This window comes from Talpa occidentalis, unplaced genomic scaffold (genome assembly GCF_014898055.3).
Source record: "Talpa occidentalis isolate TD23 unplaced genomic scaffold, MPIMG_talOcc4v2.1 talOcc4.16, whole genome shotgun sequence".
Taxonomy (NCBI): domain Eukaryota; kingdom Metazoa; phylum Chordata; class Mammalia; order Eulipotyphla; family Talpidae; genus Talpa; species Talpa occidentalis.
Window position 1 is genome coordinate 69,720,738 of NW_023601653.1, and position 24,299 is coordinate 69,745,036.

At 47.1% G+C, this 24,299-nt stretch overlaps 1 protein-coding gene across 25 annotated transcripts; it reads left to right on the plus strand.

Moving 5' to 3' along the window:
* The first annotated feature begins 3,016 nt into the window (after nucleotides 1–3,016).
* ZNF384 (zinc finger protein 384) lies at nucleotides 3,017–24,239 on the plus strand. 25 transcript variants are annotated; one of them, XM_054696471.1, is made up of 13 exons: nucleotides 3,054–3,227; nucleotides 3,441–3,496; nucleotides 4,371–4,430; nucleotides 10,161–10,231; nucleotides 11,174–11,411; nucleotides 11,643–11,690; nucleotides 11,891–12,224; nucleotides 13,060–13,152; nucleotides 16,643–16,867; nucleotides 17,567–17,749; nucleotides 19,202–19,280; nucleotides 20,037–20,195; nucleotides 20,728–24,239. In XM_054696471.1, exons 4-13 carry the CDS (start codon nucleotides 10,166–10,168, stop codon nucleotides 21,094–21,096), a joined length of 1,794 nt encoding a protein of 597 aa, XP_054552446.1. In that variant the 5' UTR covers nucleotides 3,054–3,227; nucleotides 3,441–3,496; nucleotides 4,371–4,430; nucleotides 10,161–10,165; the 3' UTR covers nucleotides 21,097–24,239. The 25 variants fall into 25 exon arrangements, with proteins under 25 accessions (XP_054552445.1, XP_054552452.1, XP_037370354.1 ...); XM_054696470.1 differs by lacking the exon at nucleotides 3,441–3,496 and having other exon boundaries at nucleotides 3,017–3,227; XM_054696469.1 differs by lacking the exons at nucleotides 3,054–3,227; nucleotides 3,441–3,496 and adding an exon at nucleotides 3,690–3,890.
* The last annotated feature ends 60 nt before the right edge of the window (nucleotides 24,240–24,299 follow it).

Consider the following 24,299-nt stretch of genomic DNA (forward strand, 5'->3'; position numbering starts at 1 on the left):
GACTGTTTCTTCACTGAGGGATTGACGATCTTGCAGAGGAATCCCACATACAAAATAGTTAAAAAAGAAAAGAGGGGTAAAAGGCAATGAAAGGTACAGACCACTGCGGGAATTCAGAGAAAGGGGCCCTCATGCATTGGAGTAATCAGGGAAGGCTTCCTGAAAGAGTTCATATTGCTTGTTTATGTAACAAACCTTTACTGACCACTTACTAAGTGCCTAGCTAAAGTACTTACCCTCATGGATGGGTATTCTATTCCAATGTCATATTCTAGTGGGAAGAGATAGACAGCTTATTATCAGGTAGTGTTGAGTGCTATATCTAAAAGCAAAGCAGGGTGGGTCCCTCCGGTGGCACAGAGGTTAAGTCTCAGCACTATGACACTGTAGCGGCAAAAAGGTACAGTGCAGGATTTCTATGATTCATGCAGACGGGGTAAAGGATCTCTCCTGGTGTCCTCGGTGGCTTTTGCAGGCTTTTATTGGGATTTACTAGGTACACGGCAGGCAGGGGTATTGGGGGGGGGGGGCTGGCAGACCTCCCAGCCCCCCAGCGAGCCTTCACTCTTTCTGGGATCTCCAGTATTTTTTCATGCTCTGCTTTTTCTTGTAGTTCTGCTCTTCCGCTGGCATCCCCATGACGCCACCCTTATAAGCCCAGTCTCTCAGCCCAGGTGTACCCACCTATGCATGCCCACACCCTACTCCAGGTGTCCATCAGGCATACATTGAGGACCACAGAGTTCCATTATCAATCCTAATGGCGGTGTTATAGGACAGGGAGAGGGGCAGCCCAAACCCCGCAAACCTGCCTATTCTAAATGGGTTCTGCCATACGCCGCATCAACACAAAACATAGGAGACTTTAATGGGAAGGAACTTTAATAAAACTAGGAAACAATACAGGTAAGGCCAAGAGTCTAGTTTCTAAATGAAGCACCCAAAGTTACCCATCCCCTCGTGGGTAAAAGTCCATCCATATGGGAATGGCCCAGAGCAAGGTCCCAAAGCCTGCCACAAGTCTAAAGCATCTGCCAGTGGGGACCCACAGAAAAGGGTCACAAACAACCAGACAAGCCCGGAAGGAAAAGAGCAAAATTAACATCAAGATAAAAGCTGCCATTGTCACCTCCCCATGGGTCTCACCCACATCTGTGTCACCCAATCCATGACCAAAAGACAAGCACAGTTTCTTCACGTGTCTCTAGGCTCCACGCGCCTCCTCCAGGTCTCCTGGCTCCATCCTGTTTCTTCCTTCCTCAGTCTCTTCTGCAGCTTTTCCTCTTCCTGCTCAGCTCCACCCTCCCTTGGGTGGGACAGGGAACCTCCCCCTTTTCTGGGGACCACCCTGTTACAGCGGGAGGGCAGAAAAGCCTGATACTTTTTACCTTACCCTACACACACTCTCACAGCTGAAGTTTTTTTTTTTTTTTTAAAGATTTATTTTTATACAAGAACTGGGGTACAGGCCAGAGGCATAGGAGGGTGAGAAGATTCACCAGAGACAGAGCAGGGAGCAGAACAGAGAGATGGACCAAAACACACTGCTGAGGGGAGCAGTGGGTGCGACAGGAGAGGTCTGCCTGTAGAGATTGGGGACAGCTTCACAGCGATGCGCTCAACCCGCTGCACCACCAGGGAGGCCCTAAAGTTTGAGTTAGCTACCCTGCCCGGGGAGCTAACCCACGTATGGCACAGCAGACCTCTCCTGTCCCACCCTCTTCTCCCCTCAGCAGTGTATTTCAGTAGGTCCACCAGTTCTACTCCCCACTCTGTCTCTGGCGAATGTTCTCATTTCTGCTCCCCCCCCCACTTCTGGCCTATACCCCTGCTCTTCTAGGCAAAAATAAATAAAATCTTAAAAAACAACAACAACAACTGGGGCTTCCCTGGTGGCACAGGGGTTAAGAGGCAGCACTATGAAGCTACTCGCAGCTACTGCAGCACGAGTTCAATCCCCAGCCAGTTCCTCCTGTACCCACATGGCTCAGCAGATCTGTCTAGTCTGCTGTTCCCCTCAGCAGTATAGCTCAGTCAGTCTGGCTGTTCTGCTCCCCACTCTGTCTCTGGTGAATCCTCTCACCCACCCCCCACACCTCTGGCCTGTACCCCAGTTCTTGTATGCATAAATTAATAAATCTTAAAAAAAAATAAATAAAGCAAAGCAGGGTGAGGAGATAGAGATGAGAGCAAGAAGAACATAAAGAACATCAAGGGGCCTCCCTGGTGGCGCAAGGGGTTAAGAGGCAACCTATGAAGCTGTCCTCAGCCTCTGCAGCAGGAGTTCGATCCCCAGCCAGGGGGCTACCCACATGGCACAGCAGACCTCTCCTGTCTTGCTCACTGCTCCCTTCAGCAGTGTATTTCAGTAGATCAGCCTGTTCTGCTCCCATTCTGTCTCTGGTGAATCCGTTCACACACACCCCCACGTCTGGCCTGTACCCCGGTTCTTGTATGCATAAATAAATCTTTAAAAAGAAATGACATCAAGTTAAGAGAATACGGGGTGTTGAGAATAAGATGGTCAGGGAAGAGATGGGTACAATTCTGATGGCTGAAAAGATTATTCATTACTCTTTGGGATGGATTAAGTACCGACCTCAGAAAAGTACCTACACACCGTAACCTTTAATGCATATTCAAATAGAGACATTCCTGAGAGTATAAGGAAAAATAATAGTAACTGCCTGTATCGGTCAATGGCACCCAGAGGAAGGGGTCCGGGACCCGTATTTTAGGAATCCATATGTCCCCTCGTACCTTGATGCATAATTCATGAACCCGTCGCGTCTCCACCCCCCACATCCCCAGAAGTCCCTTCCGGAAGCCCGGGACCGAAGTTCGGAGGGTTCAGCTTCTGCCCTTAGCTTAACCCAGCTTCACTTCCGCCGTGACGTCACGTCCATGGAGGGCGTCTACTGTAGTAGTCTACTACAGAAGCCACTTCCGCCCCTGCTGTCGTAACTTCCGCCCTGAGTATCCTCGGGCGCTAAAGACGCCGGATGTGCTATAGCCGCTCCCGGAAGTGACTCGACCTTTGCATTTCCCCCCTTCCCCATTACCGCCCCCCCTACGTTGCTATTTCCCTCCCTCCCCCCTTTTCGTTTCCGGCGCTCCCGCCTTCTCTCCGCGGCCGCCCGACTCCGAGCCAGTGGGGGGAGGGAGGGAGGGAGGGGGCGTGGAGGAATTGGGGTTCTAGAGAGCACGAGCTGCAGCACCACTTCCGGGTGAGTGTTAGGGGAGGGAGGAGGGAGCAGGGAGGGGGCCACCCACCGCCTGGCGCCCCCGCCCTGCGGGTGTCTCGCGCGCATTCCGTGCGTGTGAGTGTGTGGGTCTGTCTCGCGCCTAAAGTGCGTGCCCGCGCGCTCCGCCTCGCGCTCTCCCCCCTCCCCTCGCCCCCTCCTGATCCTCCCACCCCGCGCGGCTCCCTCCTTTCCCAGCAAACGCCGCCCCTCCCGCGCTCTGGCTCTGGCGCCGCCGCAGCCGTCGCCGCCGGGTGAGTCTCGCGCCGCTGCAGCCGGCGCGCGCCAAGCTCTCTGCTCCTCCCCCTCCCCTTTTCCTTGGGGGGGCGGGGAAGGGGGGGTCCTCGGTGTGACTGTATGTGTGTCCGTCCCGGAACCGGAAGTGGTTGTGCAGGAGCGGGCGATGGGGAGGAATGGGGGGGCTTAGGGGGCGGGTGTCTGTCTGGTGGGTGGCAGAGTTCAGCTCCCAGGAGGGGAAGGAGGGGCGTCCCAAAGAAGGGTCTTTGAGAAAGGGGTGGGGGACGACCTCAGGAGAAGGCTTCCAGGGCCTGTCGCCGGGGAGCGAAGGTTTCGTGGGGACCACTGGGGTCTCCAATAGATAGAACACTGTGCAGGCTGAGGGAGGTACTTCTTGGCGCAAGGCCTTGGGTAGGCAGGAGCGAAGTCCTCGCAGAAGTGGGGGGGAGGCCAGAGGAAGTGGCTGGGCCTGAACTGGCACTGTGCCTGACACAAGGCTTGTGCATACCCCCCAGTCCTCAGTTTTGCCTTCTGAGCCCATCCTCAGGGGGCAGGGACACTTCTCTTCCTCCAACTCTTCTGTCCTTTGACCCGTGGTTACCCGTGGCCCTGGGGAACGAAGAAGTAGTGTCTGAGCCCAGGAGTGAAACCCCGACACTGGTGATAGAGTTCACCTTAATTGCTAGGAACTGGATTTATTGCCCTTGTGTCCACATAGGGGGTGGCACAGCCCTCCTGTTGTTAATAATCCGTGCGTCTTTGGATCGTTGCTTGGGGGTCTGCCTGCCTTCCAAACTAACTGCTGACAGTCAGAGAGTTCCTGAAGTTCTTCACAATTCTCTGGTGGCTGCACCTTCCCTGGCCCCTGTAACTCAGACACTTTGTTTACAGAAAGTTCAGGAGCCCTGGAAAGGAGAAGGAATAAGACGACAGGAGGAAGAGAGAGAGAGGGTAAGACAATTTTGGGTTAATGGCTTTTCTGGTTTGGGGGGAGAGTGGGTCATAATCAAATGGGCTTTCTTTGGACAGTGGGACAGAATTCTCCAAGTAAGAGCTATTATAATACTGGTGTTTGTTGTGGAAGGAAAATCAGCCTTTTCCTGTTATCTCTTGAGGGTGTCCAGGAAGTTTGTGTGTAAGAAGTTGGTGCTGTGTCCCATCACCTTCCATTCCCAGCAGCCTTCACCAGGACTGAAATGGCCAATCATTAAGTAATGTTGCATCTATTTAAAGGAGAAATTTATTCTGCTTTTGGGACAAATGGGCCCTAGCTGCCAGTAAAGTCCTTGTGGCATAGTTTATGGAATTGCTTTCCTGAATTTGGAACAAGCAGAGTTGAGGTGAGAGCGGGGTGTATATCCTTAATGTTGCAGTGGGGTGTTTGCACTGGATCTGTTGAGTGATTAGAATCTGTGGCACAGTGTTATTTGACTTTGGCATGGCAGGGTGAAGTTTTCAGGAAAAACTTGGTTCGTGGGCAGTTTAAAGTAAAGTGGATAAAACTATATGAAGTGGACTCCAAAAGTACGTCTGCAAAATTCAAATTATCAGACTTGATGGGGATAGAGTTTTAAGCAGCCTGAAATGACAATGTATGTCCCCAAGAGTGTGAGTTCAGAGTTTATAATCCTAGAGATCTTTTCTGATTCACGGAAGATATTCCTCACAGGTTTCTGAGCCACGTAATGTTTAAATATTGGATGCATAACCTCCCCTCTTTTTCTCCCCTCTTGATTGCCCGACTCCTTCATTCCTATGGAATGGACAGGACAAGGGGAACTACTCTCTTTTTTTCCTGCAGGGTACAGTGGTCCAGCAGTGCCCAGAGTAGACATTGCTGGCCCAGGTTGCCAGCTATGTAGTGGTAGTGGACCCTGTTGGTCTTTTTGAGGGTGGACTGATGGTCTTTCCCAGTGCGAAATAAACCCTTTCTAAATTTTGCACTGGGCAGAGTTAACAAATAATAGGAAGACTCCACATCCTATTGCAATGGCCCTTCTTGAATGTTCTTAGGACCTGAAGAAAAGATTTTGTCTCCTTACAGAGAAAAAAATGTTCTCTGTGTATCTTCACTTCAAATCTTTAACTGATACTGCAACATTTGTAGTTGAGCATTTAGGAACAGTTGTTCTCAGTGGAATGTCTGAGATCCATGGGTCCAAGTTCTCTTTCTGGGTGAAGCTTCAATTGTTTTTTGCACCTCTCTTTCTTACTAGTGCTTCCAGTTGATTACTAAGTCAGGGGCTATAGATCTGATACTTTGGGGTGGTTCCTTTGTAATAATGTGGTCTTTATGTAGTTCCCACTAACTGCCACTAAGTTTTCATCACATGGAACTCTTTCTCTGTTTTCATCTGGAGAGCACCCGAACTTTCTCTTCCTCATTTCTGTGCTGCTGCATTCCATCACCGTGTTTTCTGAGTCTGTTTGAAGGGGTTTATTCTCCTCCATCTTCTACCCAGTTAGGAACTTAGTAGAATAATAAATTATTCAGTCATCTACTAGCATAGGATATTAGATTCCAGAAGTCTTGATTCCTCCATCTGTGCTCTCGCCACTAAACTTGGTTGGTGCAAGTACTTCATGATTTTCTAAAGGCTGGTTGAGAGTGCTCTTTTCTTGAGAAAAGAAAATCATGCTTTATTTGAGAAACAACTAAAAAATTATAGTTTGTACTGAGAAAGTCTTCGCCATGTTTGCCAAAACCACGTGTTGGAAGTTGTGACATCTCTCTCCCTGTGCACTGTGGAAGGATGGACAGGTGGACATAGTTCTGACACAAGAGTTCAAGTCCTACTATATGTCTCAGGGGTATTACTTAATACTATCTTTCCCCTTCATGTCCTCAGTGCTTCTGAGATTCTTTTGAGATTGGAAAAGGAATATGTAGTTTCTTGAGCCTCCTGAAAGAAATGTGTCGTCCAGCTTAATTATAGTAAATCTCCCTTTTTAATAGAATAATTGAGGCAGGGTGCTTTGGTAAAGTTAAAATTAGAACCCAGATTTTCAATCTGCCAAGATTCTTCTTTCCACCTATTAGTGTCTTTCTTTCTTTCCTGCTTTTTGGGACAAAATAGATCCTTCCTCTTCTACTCCAGTCTAGGATAGACAGGGCCTTCCCCCTCCCAACCCCCCTTCCCCCTGCCGCCACACACACCTGTATGTTAGCATAATTATCAAAACCTGTGCTCTCTAGCTGTGAGGTTCCTTTCTGGTATCATTGAGCGTCTTTGTGTTTTAAGAACATTATGTTCCCAGCTTGGATATTGGGGAGCTTGGTGAGCGTTCTGCTCTCCATGAAAGTTAGAGAAGTGGCAAAGTGGGAAAATGGATAGTAGAGAGGTGCTGAGTGATCTGGCACCCAGGGCACCCTGTTTCACAACTGGGGTGGGCAGGCATCAGTTACATTATACTCTGGCAATAGCATTTATTCTGGACTCTCCATTTGCTTTCATTTTCATGATACAGAGATTTTGGTCAGTTTTATCAGAATAGTGGAGTAGCATTTCTTGGGTATTCCTTTGCAGGCAAATATTGCTTCTAGTTTGGGTGAGCATTGCTCTCCATGTACCCACCCTTCCCCCCCCACCACCACCACCTTTGGTGCTGACATAAGTATGGTGAAGCCCACAAGGCAAGTGTGGTGATCTGTTTTTGGAACGACTGGTTCTGATCTTCAGCTCTGTTCTCATAAGAACCCAAACAATGATAGACTGGGTGCCCAGGATATGTGTGGGGGGTGCCTTTATTCAGTCTACCTTCTCTGGATAGTCACGATGTTTTTCTCAGACTCCATCATTCTGACATCAGTTATCTTGGTGGCCAAGGATGTAAATAAAGAATATCATATAACTGCCTTCTGCTGTTACCAGAAACTTCATTTACTGAGAGCTGACTGAAAAATGTATTGTTCAGCCCGGGAATATTCTAAATTGTAATTCATGAATTAAGCCAGAGCATCCAGAGAGTGTGTCTATCAGTTGTGTGACTTTGGTCTCTTCATCACAACCCTTTTTCTGACTTGCTCTTTGACCCCAACCGTTACATCCCTGTTTGTTACTTACTGTTTGACTGTGTGCCTCCTATTTCCTTATATTAAAAATAGGGATCTCAGTATCTATTTCATTGAATTTGTTGTGGAGATTAAATAACATGATAGTTTTAGTAAAGTGCTTAGAATAGTACCTAGAAAACAGCACTTAGTAGATATTAGGGATGGTGGTGGTGATGCCGCCCACCATGTCATTTTGTGTGTCCCCTGCAGGAGGACCTACAGGGACTAGTTCCCTCAAAGCTGCTTCACTTGAGCCCCTGGTAGGAAATTATGAATGAATGTAATCTTTTTTGAGGGGAGGAGCCTTGTTTATAGAAATCCTATCTGAGGACATTCTTTCTTTCAGGCTTTCAGTTCCTCCTAAATTTTAACATTGGTAATGTGTATATTTCTGTGATTTTTTTTTAAGGGGGAAATTATATATATCAGACCTTCCTTTCTCTCACCCTCCAGCCTAGTTCTCTACTTCCTTTCCACTAAGAGGTCAGACAGATGAGTTGTGGGTTAAGGTTTGAGTCCCTAGCACTGTTTTCAAAATCTGTGTATGTGCAGTCTGCTGTCATTCAGTTCGTTACATGTGGAATTTCTTACCGGGTGATAAGTCCTATGTTAGAGACTGTGGGGAGGTACAGGATGTGATCCCTGTCTCCCAGAAAGCTTGGTAAGATTAGATCCCCTTATATTGTGATCTGTTTCTTGATTTCTGTCTGTTTCCTAAGGAAGAGCTGAGATCTCTTTATGAAGCTTGTGCTGGAAGGAAAGAAAAAGATTAGCATCTGAGTGGGAGACTTTTATACTGTGTCCTATAACTTGGGGGGCAGTTGCTGTGCTTGATCCTCAAGTCATTTGATGCTGAGCCACGTTTGTGTGAAGTTGTAGTCACAGATTTGGTGCATTCCTCACCTCTCTTTTGCTGCTTTTTTTTTTTTTTTAAGATTTATTTTTATTTATTTATGCATGCAAGAACTGGGGTTTAGGCCAGAGGTGTGGAGAGTGAGAGGATTCACAGAGACAGAGTGGGGAGCAGAACAGGCGGATCTACTGATATACACTGCTGAGTGGAGCAGTGGGCGAGACAGGAGAGGTCTGCTGCACCATGTGGGTAGCTCCCTGGCTGGGGATGGAACTCATGCTGCAGTGGCCAGTGATAGCTTGAAAGCGCTGAGACTTTAACCTCTGTGCCACCAGGGAGGCCCTCCTTTGTTACTTTTTAGAAAAAGGTAGGCTGATGTTCAGTTTTGCTTCTCTTTATGTATTTTATGATAATTGAGAATGCTGTTTAATAGAGCAAAAAATGTGAAAAGTTTTCTGGAGAAGGTTAAGGACCGGGGTTATGTTGAGAGATATGCTAGTTTTATAGTCACTGCTTGGAACCCAGTTTCTGTGCTGTAGTCCACCCTCCAACTCTTTGTATGTGATATCTGCCTCCAGCAGATCCTTGGTGGTACCTGGAGCTGAAAGTCAAGTCTTTATTCCCACCTAAAACTCGCTAGGTCTTGGCTCACAGTAGCAGCATGTTTATACTGTTTACTACTGCTTTTCCTCTTTTCTCTATTTTATCAGTTTCATATTCCTCCTTCCTCCCACTTCCTCTTCTGCTGGACCAGTCTTTCTTGGTCTGGGATGTGGGGAAGCTACTCTTCACCAGCGTGCTGCCAAGTAAACTTTGCTAGAAGTGATCACAGTGTAAAGCTGAGGGTAGGATGCCTGCGTGCTGTACCCGTCTGTGACTTGCTGTGCGAGTCTAAGGAATTACTTTTCTCCTTGTTCCTCACTGCTAAAATTTTAAGCTTCTTCATCATCTACTTACAGAGAAGAACTTGAATGCTCTGAAGCAGGAGTCCAAACTGTGTAGGTGCTTTGGTCCACTGTTGCCCCTACTCTGAATCCCTTCATGGGCGGAAGTCTAGACTGTTAGCGCTTGAGCCCTTTTTTGAACATATAGGTTCACACTGCTCAGCCCAGCATGTGTGGTCCCAGTGCAGCACCACACATGTCCTTAGACCTTGGTGGGATTGGTGGGTGTGGTCCCCACGTAGCACCTGGCACTCAAGAAGTACATTGATTCTGATTCTTGCCAGTTTCATTCTTTAACTCCCTTAGGCATTTTGTGTTCTAGTCTAGAACATTTTCAAGCTGTGTAGAATTGTAGGTATGTCGATTGGAACTCAGTGAAGCTTTTTATTTTAAGGAAGATGGGTTTGAGGGATATTTTGAGAAAAGAGGAACAGTGATTGGTACCCTGTTTCCAAGCCAGTCGGTGATTTGCTTTGGTGACCTCGGACATAATCTGTCCCCTCTCCTCATTTCAGTTTTTCTTTTTGTCAGCAAAGGAAAGTAATGCCAGTTCTGTTCTTTGGGGTGTAGGAAAGAGCCTGTGGGTAAATGGGATGTGTGTAGGTTCTTTCCACAAGCATCTGAACTTGGAGGGCCTCTGTTGGAGGGGACATGGCGCTGTCAGTGGTTCTGACCAAAGGGACTAGCTCTCGATTCCGAGATCTTGACTGCTGATTCCCAGGCACATGGTCAGGTAACAGAGAAGAAACCAGGAACTCCTCCACTCCCCTTCTGCTGACTTTCTTCAGATTTATTCTTGAGTGTGACATGGTCTCTCTCTCTCTCTTCAGGTAGAATGGAAGAATCTCACTTCAATTCTAACCCGTACTTCTGGCCTTCTATTCCCACAGTCTCAGGACAGGTAAGTGCTAGTTGATTTTTTTTTTTTTTTTTGGTTCGCCATTGTGTCCTTCATTCTTCAGTTCTGAGCAATCCGATAACCATGAGTCTCTGTTACCGTGGAGACTGAAGCAAGACAAACTGGGTGCTGGTTCAGTTGGTACCCCATTACTGAGGATTAAGTTCTAGCTTCTATCTGAAAGCACAAAGATACATGCACACCCTTGTCTTACTGTGCTGAACGCTTTATTGCACACCACAGATAACTTGTTTTCTATGAAACTTCCATCAGCAAAAATTACAACTTCCTGAAGGATCAGGTGATGGTTATCATTTTTTAGCAGCAAAGTATATATATATATATATATATTTTTTTTAAGATTTATTTATTTATACAAGCACTGGGTACAGTCAGAAGAGCGGGAGGGTGAGAGAATTCACCAGAGCCAGAGTGGGGAGCAGAGCAGGCAGAAGGACCGAAGTACACTGCTGAGGGGAGCAGCAGGCGGCAGAGGAGCTCTGTGCGCCATGTGCGGGACCCTCCTCCGGTGGCTGGGGAGCAGCCGGGGATCGAAACAGCGCCGCAGAGGCTGCGGGCAGCTTCGCAACCCAGCGCTCAACCGCTGCGCCACCGGGGAGGCCCAGCAAAGTATATTTTAATTAAGGTATATATACTTTGCTTTTTCAGGCATTATGCCATTGCACACTTAGTAGACTACACTATAGTGTGAATGTAACTTATATATAACCAGGAGACAGAAAGTTGGTGTGACTTCACGCGGTTGTGATACTCACTTTGTGGTGGTGGTCTGGAACTGAACCCACAATGTCTCTGAGGTGTGCCTGTGTTAACTGATCGTTCCTTGGTCTCCAAGAGGAGGACAGACTAGACAGATTATTTAGGGAACAAACAAGTCAGATTTTTCCTGAAGAGGCCACCTCTTCCCCTGTCCTTTTCTTTCAGATTGAGAACACGATGTTCATCAACAAGATGAAGGATCAGCTGTTGCCAGAGAAGGGCTGTGGGCTGGCTCCACCCCACTACCCTACCTTGCTGACAGTGCCTGCCTCAGTGTCCCTGCCCTCGGGCATCAGTATGGATACGGAGTCCAAGTCAGACCAGCTGACTCCACATAGCCAGGCGTCCGTTACCCAGAATATCACGGTGGTCCCTGTGCCGTCTACAGGACTGATGACTGCTGGTGAGCACCTCTGCTCTTCTCCAATCTGAGGTCTTGATCTCCCATGATCAGTACCCCAGGCTGGAGGGCACCAAGGACATGGGGAGCGGGATTTGTGTTTGATTACTCAAATTTTTATTAAGTGCCTACTGTATGCCTAGCAATGCACTAGGCATTGTGGGGGATACAAAGAAGTAGAAGATGCGGTCCCTGCCTTTGAGGAGGTGACATTCTTTCCTTCTCTGAATCAAGGAGTCTCCTGTTCTCAGAGGTGGAGAAGAGAAGGGAGTCAATCAAGGGGTAAATCTCACTGTTACCGGGGGTGGGGTGGGGACAGGGGTTAGGAGACCATTATTTGCTACAGGGTTTGGGATTTCCTGTATATTGCGGGCTGGGGGTGGTGGTGAGGGGTTCATTTGACAGTGATCTGGGGGAAGTGACATAGGATTAGCATCAGGACTGGACAACATGACACCATCTCCTTTTTCTCCCAATCCTAGGTCCGGGTTTGGTAATCACGTCCCCCTCAGGCTCCCTTGTGACCACAGCTTCATCAGCTCAGACCTTCCCCATTTCGGCTCCCATGATTGTCTCAGCTCTTCCCCCTGGCTCACAAGCCCTGCAGGTGGTCCCCGACCTCTCCAAGAAGGTAGCATCAACCCTAACGGAGGAAGGAGGTGGAGGAGGTGGTGGAGGTGGCAGTGTGGCGCCTAAGCCCCCTAGGGGGCGAAAGAAGAAGCGGATGCTGGAGTCAGGGCTGCCTGAGATGAATGACCCGTATGTCCTCTCCCCTGAGGAGGATGATGACCATCAGAAAGATGGCAAGACCTACCGGTAAGAAGCAGAGCCAGGGACAGGTAGGGGTGAGGATCACCCTACTCCCGTTGTGTCCTGTCCCAGTCAGGCTCTACACTCAGGCAGCCTTCCACATCAGAGCCACCTGCCTGCCAGGTGTTCTGTTGTGGGGAAGGAAGGGGGAGCTGTAGTGCTGCTTTGGTGCCTCCTCCCCCAGGATGCAGACCCCTCTCACCTCTCCTCTTGGGGTCATCAGCATTGACTTGCTTTTGAGTGACATAATGGTGTTCATGCTTGTAATGAGGTTTTAGACTGGGTTTGAGACTATGTCTCCAGTTCCTCTTTGCTCTCTACATTTTTCATTTCTATTTTTTCCAAGAAACCTTTCTGGTAAGCCCCAAACCTTAACCTGCTTGCCATCTATGAGTTCTTGAGCCATGTTTGAGCCCTGAGCCTGCCGGACCCTGCATGGTTGGGATGATGGGAGGGGTCTGTGTAAAAAGGTGGGAGGAATAGGACACCTCTCCTTCCCCTCATTGCAGTACTTATAAAATGACTGTTTGTTCACTTTCTAATTCATGGAGGTCATTTTGATTCTTTACTTCCTCTAAATTGTCCATTGCCAGCCAGCATTATATGCATATTTGCATGTGGTACTATACAAAGAGCATTACTTAAGTAAACTCCCTCCTTTGAAACTTGGATACCTTTTAATCCCCTTGAGAACTGTTCAGGGCCCCAGTGGGTTTGGGGAGTTTGGTCCCAGTGTGCAGAGTGGCCTAACCACCTTCACAGCTCTGACGCAGGTGTGCATGGCTGGGAGACTGGGTCTGTCCTTAGTGTACCGAGATGGGCAATGTTGTTCCCATTTTAGGAGCGAAGGGAACTGCGGCACAGGAAATGGACAGAGCCTTGGGCTCATGGATTCAGTTCCCGGCTCCACCACGAACTTGCTGTGTGACCCTGGGCAAGTCCTTTTCCCCTCTCTGGGCCTCAGTTTCCTCATCTGTAAAATGGGGAGAATTCTGTTTATGCTTCCCACCTGTTGGGAGTATATCTCAGATTAAGACCTGAAATGTTGGGAACTTCAGAAGAGATAAGAAGTAGTCCTCATTTAGCATTTTTTTTATTTGTGTGGTATACTTCCACTGTGGAGAGCGTAGCCTCAACTACAGAGTTTTTGAAATCCCTCTTTGTAAGTGAAAACGAGGGGAGTATTGCTATGCAGACAGTATTGAGCACTGCAGAATTTTAGCTCATAATCTGAAAGTTCATTGCAGCTTTATTATTACAGGTGTACCCCACTTTATACAATAAAAGTGTTCCTGGAAAATGTTTACATCATATCATATTATAAAGGTACCTGACAAGTTTGATTCATTTAAAGGCTTTCTTTTACATGTCATTTCATACAATGAAAATCCCTTTTAAATTTATTTTGTAGAATTATGAATGGTTAAGTGTTTGCTTGAAGTGAGGTTGATGTGACTTGGAGCTCCACCTGTAGAAAATGTAGGAGCCGTGGGCAGGCTTTTTGACACCTGGTGGCTCCCTTCACATGGATCAGGAGCCTCTGATTTTGATTAAGTTTCACTCATTAGAGCTACATCTGAACTTCCTAGACTGTATATGGGGAAAAGGTAATTTGCCATTGGAAGGAAGCCCCAATGACAGGACTTGCCATGCCCTTGCTGTTTTCATGTTTTGGGGATTCTTAACAGGCTCCATGCCTGGGTGACTAAAGAGAACTCTGAAAATTGAGGGAGACTGATTATATTCCAGGTGAATGGAATTTCAGAACTCTGAAGTTCTAGAGGGATCGTTTTCATTACAGAGAATCCCTGTTTTGATCCCTGTGTGGGTCAGCCACGTCCGTGCCTGTGGTCAGTGGCCTTGGGTATCAGTGGAAATGGGTGCTGTTATTCTTGGCAAGTCACCTTATTTCTAGCTCATGACTTTCAGCTGTGAAACAGAACTGTAGGCAAGAATATATAAATCAAGAGTATAGAAAATGGTTTATGAACACCTTAGGAAAAAATGGGGTGATAATTCAAAGTGGTTCTCATTAATAATCAGGGTCCATTGTGTTGCATGCCGCCAAAGGGCACCTTTCTCGTGTTGGCTGTGAATGGTGTCCCCTGGGTTTTGCACCGAGTGATGAACTGGAGTGCTTGCTTTTCTATCCCCTGCTCACTGTCCATGGCCATGCCATCACTACTATTAAGTTAGATTTCTTTCTGACCACCCAGCACTTTGCATTGAAGGACTTGCACTCTTGCACTTGACTTCCTAGGATGTCAGAGCTAGAAATGCTTTAATGGGCGCCTGAGCCAGCTCCTTCTGTGCAGTGTTCGTCTCCTAAGCATTGCTGACATATGACTGTCCAGTCTTGGCTGGAGTACCTCTGCTGTGAGGTTTCTTAACTTCAGGTCAAAGCAGGGTTGTGTGTGACTTTCCCCTTTGGCAAATCACTTAACTTCCTGAGCCTTTGTGTTCCTTTCTGTGAAACAGGAATAATACTTACCAGATTGTTGTGATGAGTAGAAACAATGTGTTTTTAAAGTGCCAGACTGTGCCTGACAGCAACTGTTATTGTCATCATGATACTTGGTGCCTTTGGAGTTGACTCATTCTGTTGCAAGTGCATAATCAATAAACTGAAGTTTTGCAGATTCTTCTCTAGTAGAAAACTTTGATGAAGAGGGTTATAATTAAGTTCCTGTTATGGGTGCAGTTGTTTTTCAGTAGTCACACATACTAGAGATTTTGAGTTTAAATGGAAGTGTTGTTCTACCTGTATGAGAAATTCTAGCAACCAAGGGAAATTTTGTAACTCTAGTATATAGTTCACCTCCAAGTGACAATGTGTCGAGTTTCTAACCCTGGTCTCAGGGAAAGATGTAGTAGCATGAGCTCATCCATCAGCTCTGATGCCAGTTGCATTAGTGCAGTGTATCATTAGCGAACACTTGGCTTACCTCCGACCCGCCCAGCTGTTTGCTCACCCTTAAGGGACCGATATTTATCTCTCCATTTTACAGACCAGAAAATTGAGGTCTAGATTGATGAGCCAGCCTATAACTGTACTCTGAGTAAAGCCCAGGTGTCTAGACTTCACGACTGTCCTTTGGACCATGCTAGCTATAAATGATAAACAGACGCTTCCTACCTCCTGTACAATGGTGGGGCATCTTGGACAACAGCCAGGGATGGGTAAACTGGTCATTAGATTTCTTTTGGGATTATCAGGTGACTAGAGAAATAGAAATTGGCTTTAATGATTGGAATTTTAGTAGAAGCATTGACATATAAAAGATCATTCTTCAATGAACAGCCCTAGTCCTCTGTTTTTCTGATGAGCTTAGAGTTGTTTTTAGTCTTGGTCTCAGTTATTCTTTAGATCCTCCTGGATCAGAGAAAAACAAATCATCACAATATCCAAAGCTCCTCTTTAGTGATAAATTGGGGAAGTCCCCAAAATAGAGTGAGTTGCCCCAGTTCCCTAGCTTCTAGGCCATATCCCTACCTACTAGCCCAAATTCTGTGCTGGTGAATTGTCCTGGAAAATGATAGGGTTCTAGATCACATGTTGATAGCTTTTACCCAGTAGCAGTTGCTTATCTTGCTCAGAGACCTCCTTATTTGATAGTTTGGGGCAATGTTGTAGCAGGAAGGATTATCAACTCAGATGATGAGTTTAAGTGTATTCAGAAGCTATTGCTGTCTACCCAAACTGCCACCACAGCTCCATGTACTAGGAAAGAGGAAAGGCTTAGCATGGAAGTTCAGCATTTTTGCAAATCCTAAATATTTGAGGAATATAACCCACTTGTCATGGTTAGTTACTATGTTGGCTCATTGTGGAAAGGGGGTGCTCACTTGATTGCCAACAGGCGGGAGGTGGGGGTGATTGGTGAAACGTTATAATGCAGAGGGCAGACAGACATAGTCTGGGAAAGCCCCTCCAGGTAATCCTACCCTCATCCCTCAAGGAATCACTGGCAGAAAGGACGTAGAAGGGAATCTTGGAGAAGACAATTATATGAGGAGACAGAAGAGAAGTCCTTCTGGGGAATCTAGATAGTTTGTCCTCACGATCATCTTGGGACTTGAGGAAAACCTGATAGTTTGAAGCAGAAATTAGCTGATATTCCTGGTTCCCTGAAATTCTTATCAGATCAAAGCCAGTGAGATTTTCCTGTCTGACCTGATTGAATTCTTGGTTTTGTGCACATTAAGGGAGTCCAGTCATTCAGCAAGCATTTATTGAATACTCTTAATAATCTGTGTTTGGCGCTTAGGCCATAAAGATGAGTAAAACAGAGCGTCTGCTCTCGGGGTGTCAGTGCTGTCGGGCTAGGAGAGTCAGCTAGGTTGGCTTCTGTGGAAGTGGAGGGAGGTATTTAGCAATGCCTCTTGATGGGAAACCTTCTAACTGCTGCCCTCACTTGGCCCAGGTGCCGGATGTGCTCACTGACATTCTACTCAAAGTCGGAGATGCAGATCCACTCCAAGTCACACACCGAGACCAAGCCCCACAAGTGCCCACATTGTTCCAAGACCTTCGCCAACAGCTCCTACCTGGCCCAGCACATCCGTATCCACTCAGGGGCCAAGCCCTACAGTTGTAACTTCTGTGAGAAATCCTTCCGCCAGCTCTCTCACCTCCAGCAGCACACCCGGTAAGGCTGCTCTCAGTTTCACCCCACTTCCTGGCTGTGAACCCCTCACCCCAAGGCCACATGGTCTGTGCCTACTCTTCTCTCCATGTTTCTTTTTCCCCTTTCGACCTTGCCGTCTGGGAGCCTCGATTCTTTCCCATTACTGTCTATGAAAAATAAAACCATATCTCCTAGCAGTTTGGGGGAGCCTGGAAAATGGTGGTCTCCAATCCCAAAGTCTGGAGCGGTTTCTGTGGCTTCTCTCTGTGTCTGTGTTTGGAAATCTTCTGCAGAGCAGCCCCTGCTTTTACTCTCTGCTTCAGTTCAGAGCCAAGGTGTGCATTCAACTTCAGGTCCATGGGGACAGGCGGTATTGTCTTTGTTCAAATTTCTATTTGGAAGCAGGGTATCTGTGGTGAGTGTGTATGTAACCTTAGAACAAAGCAGAGGGTTGACAAGACTGGACACGTGAGGTTACCAGGAGCCATGGGTTGCAGCTCTTCATCATCTCACTGCCATTCTAGCCGCCGACTTAAGATCAGCAACAACCTAGATCTGGGTGTCCTCTTCATTAGCCTCTCCAGGCCGGAGTGTGTTTGGGAGGAGGGAGGAGGGGGTGCTCTCATCCGTCAAGCAACATCATTTCACCCAGCAGAGAGCTGAGCCCCTGGTGTCGAACTGCTTCCTCCTCCCCCCCTTCCCTCCTCTCCTCTCCGGCAGGATCCACTCCAAGATGCACACCGAGACCATCAAGCCCCACAAGTGCCCGCACTGCTCCAAGACCTTCGCCAACACCTCCTACCTGGCCCAGCACCTCCGTATCCACTCGGGGGCCAAGCCCTACAACTGTTCCTACTGCCAGAAGGCCTTCCGCCAGCTCTCCCACCTCCAGCAGCACACACGGTAAGGGAGAGTGGCGGGCTACTGCCCCCGCCCCGCTGGCATGCCCTCCCCACCCCCGCCCCGGACACACACAACAACCCGCATGCGGGGGGCGGGGGAGAGGCCTGACTGGAGGAGAGAGAACGACTGGCATCTGGGAGAAGGAACAAGCGACAACACTGGAAACACAAGTGGATCTCAGAGAGTCTGGCTGGGGCAAAAGCTACACCGGGGAGACGCAGTGACTGTGACATTCCCTCATTTGTGGAGAAGAGAGACATCTGGGGCAGAGACGATTTTTTTCCTTCATTTCTTTCCCTGAAATCATCCATGCACACATCATGCAAGATTTTCTCCTTGATGCCAAAGCAGGGGCATTGGATTAGAGAAGACGATTGGAGAAGACCCCACCTCCAGCCCCGGAGGCACTGATTGTGAATGGCGGACATGCTCAGAGACTGGCTGGGCACCAGCCTGGGGACACCTAATTAGAGAGCAAGGCTTCACGGGATGCATGGAGTAGCAAACGAAACAAAGCACATGTGAAATAGAGAGAACTGGCACATTGGAAAGAAGGAGGCCTGCTGTTGGCCCGTGAACCTGGAGTGGCCAAGAGGAAATGAAGCTGCCAGCGGGGAGAGTTGGTGATCACCTTCAATGACATCTCAGGTTGAGCTGGAATGTGCACTCTCACCAGCCAGAGTTCTCGTCACCCGGCTGCTTCAGGATGTGGCAGTCCCTGAGAGTTGGGCTTTGTTCACAGGAGGAGATGGGATGTGTCGCGCCATGTTTGCAAGGTTTTACAACAGAGGTCAAGTAAAGCACCCGGTCACAAAGATGGTCTCAAGTCCCTGAGGAGGAGTGGGTGTCCACATGTTCTCAAGTCCTTGACTCGTCTCAGCACAGGGGCCTATAGTGTTTGAAAAGAGGTCAAATTGGCACTAAATTAGGCATTTCCTGCCATTCGGGGGCTGGACTGGGAAAAGCCCCAAGGAGGTTCCACGAATGTTGGTAGCACTGCTACTCTCTGTAATTTAGTGTGACTCTGCTTTGCTTTGATACCAGAACTTTTCTTTGGGAGTGGTTCTCAAAGCTGAGGGGCTAGTTTCTGACTGTAGCGTGGGGGCCAAGGAAGAAGTGTTTTGTGTTTTTTTCCTTGTCTTTGTGTTTTCCTTATGTTTCTGAACATTTATTAGGGACAGTTACTGTAGGAGCTGACTTGTGTGGTAAACTGTGGACTGCCTGTCCCTTCGCTGCTGGACCACAGTCCCTCTTCCCCCAGCAGAGAGGAGCCCCGCGTGGCAGGCAGTGAGCAGAAGGCAGGCATCACGGCCTAAGCCGGGTCAGAGCTCAGGCTGGTGCCTCCTGGAGACCCATCTCATAGGAGGACAGGAATGACCTTGAGGTTTGCTGAGGAGTCAGTCCCTGAGTGGCCTGGCTGACATTCTCCCTTTCTTTTCTCATCCCATGCAGAATCCACACCGGAGATAGACCATACAAATGCGCACACCCAGGCTGTGAGAAAGCCTTCACACAGCTCTCCAATCTGCAGGTAAAGTTTACCCTCCGCCCGAGGCCTAGAATCTAAGACTTGGGGTCACAGTGCCAACTAACAAGTAGTACAATCATTCTCAAACTTTTTCAAGACCTCTTTACACTCTTAACAATTATTGGGGAGTCCAGTGGGCTTGTGTTGATGGGGGTCATATCTGGAAAAAAAACAAAAACATATGTGGTAGTGGTAAAAATAAGTAAAACCAGCAGAACCCTTGCATGCTAATATAAATCACATATTTTCAAATACCTTGGCCCCCATGTTGAGAAGAATGTTTTTACATTGCTGCACGTTTCATCAGTGTCTGGCTTTCAGAAAATGGCTGTATCGTCATGTCCTCTGCCTTCAGTCTACTGTGACAGTACACGTCTTGTAATCTCTGTACACATGAGAGACTGAGAATGAAAAGGCAAACTGTCTAATTATGATTCTGAAAATAGTTTTGACCTGTGGGCCCCCTGAAAAGGTCTTGGTGTTCCGTGGCGAATCCCCATGCCTCACTTTGAGAACCACGGGCCTAGTAGGACCAGGCATGGTCGTCATTCTCACTTTCAGGATCCTGGTATGTGCTGCATGAGGTTTGCTTCTTCCCTTAACCAGTAGCTCCTGAAGTTTCATTTGAAGCAATGGCTGCCACCTTTAGATGGAAAGAGATCTTGGGGGGCCTGACACCCAGTTCAGTGATTTCCACTAAGGTCAAAGAAGGAGGAGAGAAGAGTTCAGTGCGCTCCTGATTTCTCCCAATATTCTCAGTCCCACAGACGGCAGCACAACAAAGATAAACCCTTCAAGTGCCACAACTGTCATCGGGCGTACACAGACGCAGCCTCACTGGAAGTGCACTTGTCTACGCATACGGTGAAGCATGCCAAGGTGTACACCTGCACCATCTGTAGTCGGGCATACACGTCGGTGAGTGCAAGCCTACCCGTTCCTTCCCTGTGTCTAGGCCTGTAAGCTCCCCTATCTTTCTGAATATAGATCTGTGTAGTGAATGTACCACCTTCCTAGCTCCAACTTACCAGAATCAGTAAAGAGAAGAGACATTAGATAGGAACTTGGGAGTTGCCTGATCCCTTAGACCAATAGGACTGCTGAACTGTGATGCTTCGTTTTATTTAAACATAAGACAGAATGGAAGCAGCTTGAAATTTTGTGTGTGTGTGTGTGTGTGTGTGTGTGTGTGTGTGTGTGTGTCGGGGCGGGGAGGAGGGGTTCAGCTAGATGTTAGACTCCAGAAAAGGGTTATAAAATTCAATTCAAAGGTGTGTGAGAATGTGACAGTTTAAGGTGACTTGACTCTTATCAGTGCTCCACAGTATCTCTATATCAGTATTACTTTATTTAAAGCAAAAAAAAAAAAAAGCCCAGGATACTGGTTACAAGTAACTTACTTCTTTGCTTCTCTTTCTTCCCTCAACTCCCTTTTTACCTTCTCCATCAGGAAACATATCTTATGAAACATATGCGCAAACACAACCCTCCTGATCTCCAGCAACAAGTGCAGGCAGCGGCAGCAGCAGCAGCAGTGGCTCAAGCTCAAGCCCAGGCCCAGGCCCAGGCCCAAGCCCAGGCCCAGGCCCAGGCCTCTCAGGCATCACAGCAACAGCAGCAGCAGCAGCCGCCACAGCCACCGCACTTCCAGTCCCCTGGGGCAGCACCCCAGGGTGGTGGTGGTGGGGACAGCAACCCCAACCCTCCACCCCAGTGTTCCTTTGACCTGACCCCCTACAAGACGGCGGAGCATCATAAGGACATCTGCCTCACTGTCACCACCAGCACCATCCAGGTGGAGCATCTGGCCAGCTCATAGAGACCTGTGCTGCAACCCACTGGGAAGAGAGGAAAGAAGTTCTGGTCCTTTCTCTCCAACTTCTCTTGGTGGGAAAAGTCCTCTTCTTCCTTGACAGGCCTTGGCTCCATCTCCTTGGGCCTCAGGCACAGCCTTCCTTCACAGGATATCATCCTTATTCTCAACTCCTCTTCACAAGGAATATCAGCCCTCCTGATTGGCAAAGGTTACTGAGCTGGTAGTGTAATCCAGCAGCTTCCCTCCCAAGCATAGCTTTTAAAAATTGGGGGTTGGTGCTCAAGGGAGGGAGTTGCTATGACCTCATAGAAATTTTTCCAGTGTGGGCACTTACCCTCTCCTTACCCTCATAATCCTCAGAGTTCAGGCTGATAGATGACTAGAGGCTGGCCTTCCCAGATATGAGAGAGAAGGGAGCCCTGTATGCAACCAGCCTTCTGTTCTATTCTTGCCTGTGAAAGAACAGAGAGGTATCTCACGTACCCCAGCCCCTGGGAGCCGTTTTCTTCCCCTCCGTGGTCTCACTTCATTTCCTACTTAATGCTGGAAGGAGGAGATCTGGGTGGGTGTCAGACCCCCTTTATTTGTAAGGGGGCAAGGGCTGAGATGTGGTCCCCAAGGGGCCGGAGATCCCCAAGATGGTCAGGGGTGGCTTAGAAGTGTGGGTTATGGTTTTTCCCTTCTCTGACAACCAAGGCCCTATCTTCTCAGTCTCCCCATCCTAAAACCTAAGGAGCTGTGGGAGCTTTGTGTTCTTTATAAAACCCCAGAATGAGGGGTATCGCAGAGAAGGGGGAGTGCAGGGCAAACACGAGGACTGGACTAGCTCCCTAGGTGCCACGGTCAGTTGCCGGACATGGATTTATATATAAATATATATATATAAATATATATATACCCACTCATCACGGCCATCTTTGTTGTAACCATTTCTGTGTTTATAAATGCATTATCTCTGAGAATTTTCATATTTGACGTTTTGTTTATTTTTGTTCTTTTTTTCCTCCACCCTGTCTTCTGGCCAATGGCTTTTTTAGTTCCTTTTTTTTTTTTTTTTTTTTAAACCATGGCAGATTTCAGAGAAAAGAGAAAATGAAAAAAAATCAGGAAACCGGTTGTTATAAAGCAATTTAAAATGAAGAAAAAAAAAAACTTATGTACAAACCAAGGGGTGTTTTTAGAACCTTGTATAGAAATAAATTCGTGTAAAAGGATCAGAGGCAATGGAGCTACTGATGTGAGCATGGGAAAAAGCTGTTTGGAGGGAAGTTCAGGATTGCGTGTGTGTAGAATGAATGTTGTGTGGTAATAAGGCTCCACGTGTGTATCAACCTAGAAAGGTATATATAGCTTGGTATTTCTAAAATGAAATTTTTGTTAAATGAGGGTTTCTACATACAAATCCTGTCCTGGGGACTGCGTTGTCTAAATAAGTAAGCAGAATGCTAGTCATGTTAACAAAACAGCTAAACTCCCTAAGAGATGGTTGTACGTTTTTGGAAGTTTCTGTACTGCCTGAGCATCAGTGGGCTCAGTGCTAATTCCAGATCTTGGTGTATGTTCATTATCTTGCGCACCTAAAAACCAGACATTTCCAGTAATGGAAATCTTAACTAGGATTGAATAATGATGCAGGATAATTAATGGTTGAGTTGTAGAACATGGACAGGAAACACGATCTTCAGCTCTAAGTCTGCCATCAACTGGGTGACCAAGATGCTGCTTCAGCTGTTAAATGAAGGAATTTGACTAGATCACCTCCAAGATTACTTTTTTAAAAATAACCTTTACCGAAAAGGGGTGACAAAGCACCCACATCTCACAACAGGGCTATTTTCTATGGGACTGCTGGGTAACTTCATTACCCAGTGGAGTGTGAATAGTCAAATATGCTTATGTTAGGGCTGGGGCTCACATGTCCATCCAAAATAGTGTCTCAGTCTGTTGTGACACTTGAATGTATCACAGGACCAAATGTGCCAATATTTGTTAGCTTTTTGAATATTCTCTGCTCTTTTGCCCTCCCCTCTAAGAGGTGAAAGGTCCTTATAGCCCTGCCTTCACAGATATTAGAAATAGAATCTAAGGAAAGAGTTACTGCAACAACCTTTAAATACTGTTACTCATTTTATGGCAGAATAGGCACTGATTAAATTACTCATCATTTATAGGGTGAAGTCATCTAGATTCTTTTGCTGTATTTTACCACCTGTTCAGTAGTAAATGGGGTTTCACTTTACCCTTCAACTCTGGTCTAAATTATGTGGCTAAAGATTTTAATTAAAAACCTGCCATGTGACACTGGTAATTGTCTAGAACTTGTGACTTAGGGGCGCTAACTGAGACACTATTTTACTTACACTACTATTAGGTTATGGGTTTTGAATTCTGTTTCCCTAGTGTGATACCACTCTGTAATATGCTTGATTGCTTTACATCCTGATGAAAAGCCTAGTGTTCATTGTACCCTAGGTGACTAGGGTGATAACTGGCATCTAATTGGCCCAGTCACAACTTGGAAACAGAACTCCAAGTCCCAATTCTTTCAGACTCGTGGTACTAATTAGCAGCACATGTACACTCGAATTAGAAGGGAGGCAAAAACAAGATATGACTGGAAGTACTGTATGTCATGTGAGAATATATGCAAATGTAAAAGGAACCATGAAAAATGTGGAGAACTACGGCTTTGTGATTCTTTATAAGTATAATTCATATATAAATAACAAAAATTTTCCACGTTAAAAATAACCTCGGGGAGATGATGTTTGTGTGAGTGGACAGAAATGTGAAGGTTTAAAATCAACCAGATACTCCTCCTAAACTTCTTTAAGACACCACCCTGGGGAAAGTCTTGATTCAGCCGGGACTTGCTCTGGTCACCAGATTCATATTTTGCAAAAGGGAAAAGAGATATTTATGAAATAACAGATCTAAAGTGAAAAGTTTTCTTTGCTTCATTACTTCACGGACCCGTTTTGGAGGGAAAAAAAAGTTTGCTTGAGAGGCAAAATGGCGACCTCGAGTGACGTCATGCCTGCCTCGGTCGCGTACTGTGGTTTCAGTAAGGGCGGAAGTGGCTAACGGTGCCTCCTTACGGGCGCTTCTGGCTCCCTTCGCAAAAGGAAAGGTTTCAACGTTGGGCGGATGTGTCCCTGCGGATACTTAAGTAAGGGCGGAAGTTCTCTTTGTAAGGGCGGAAAGGC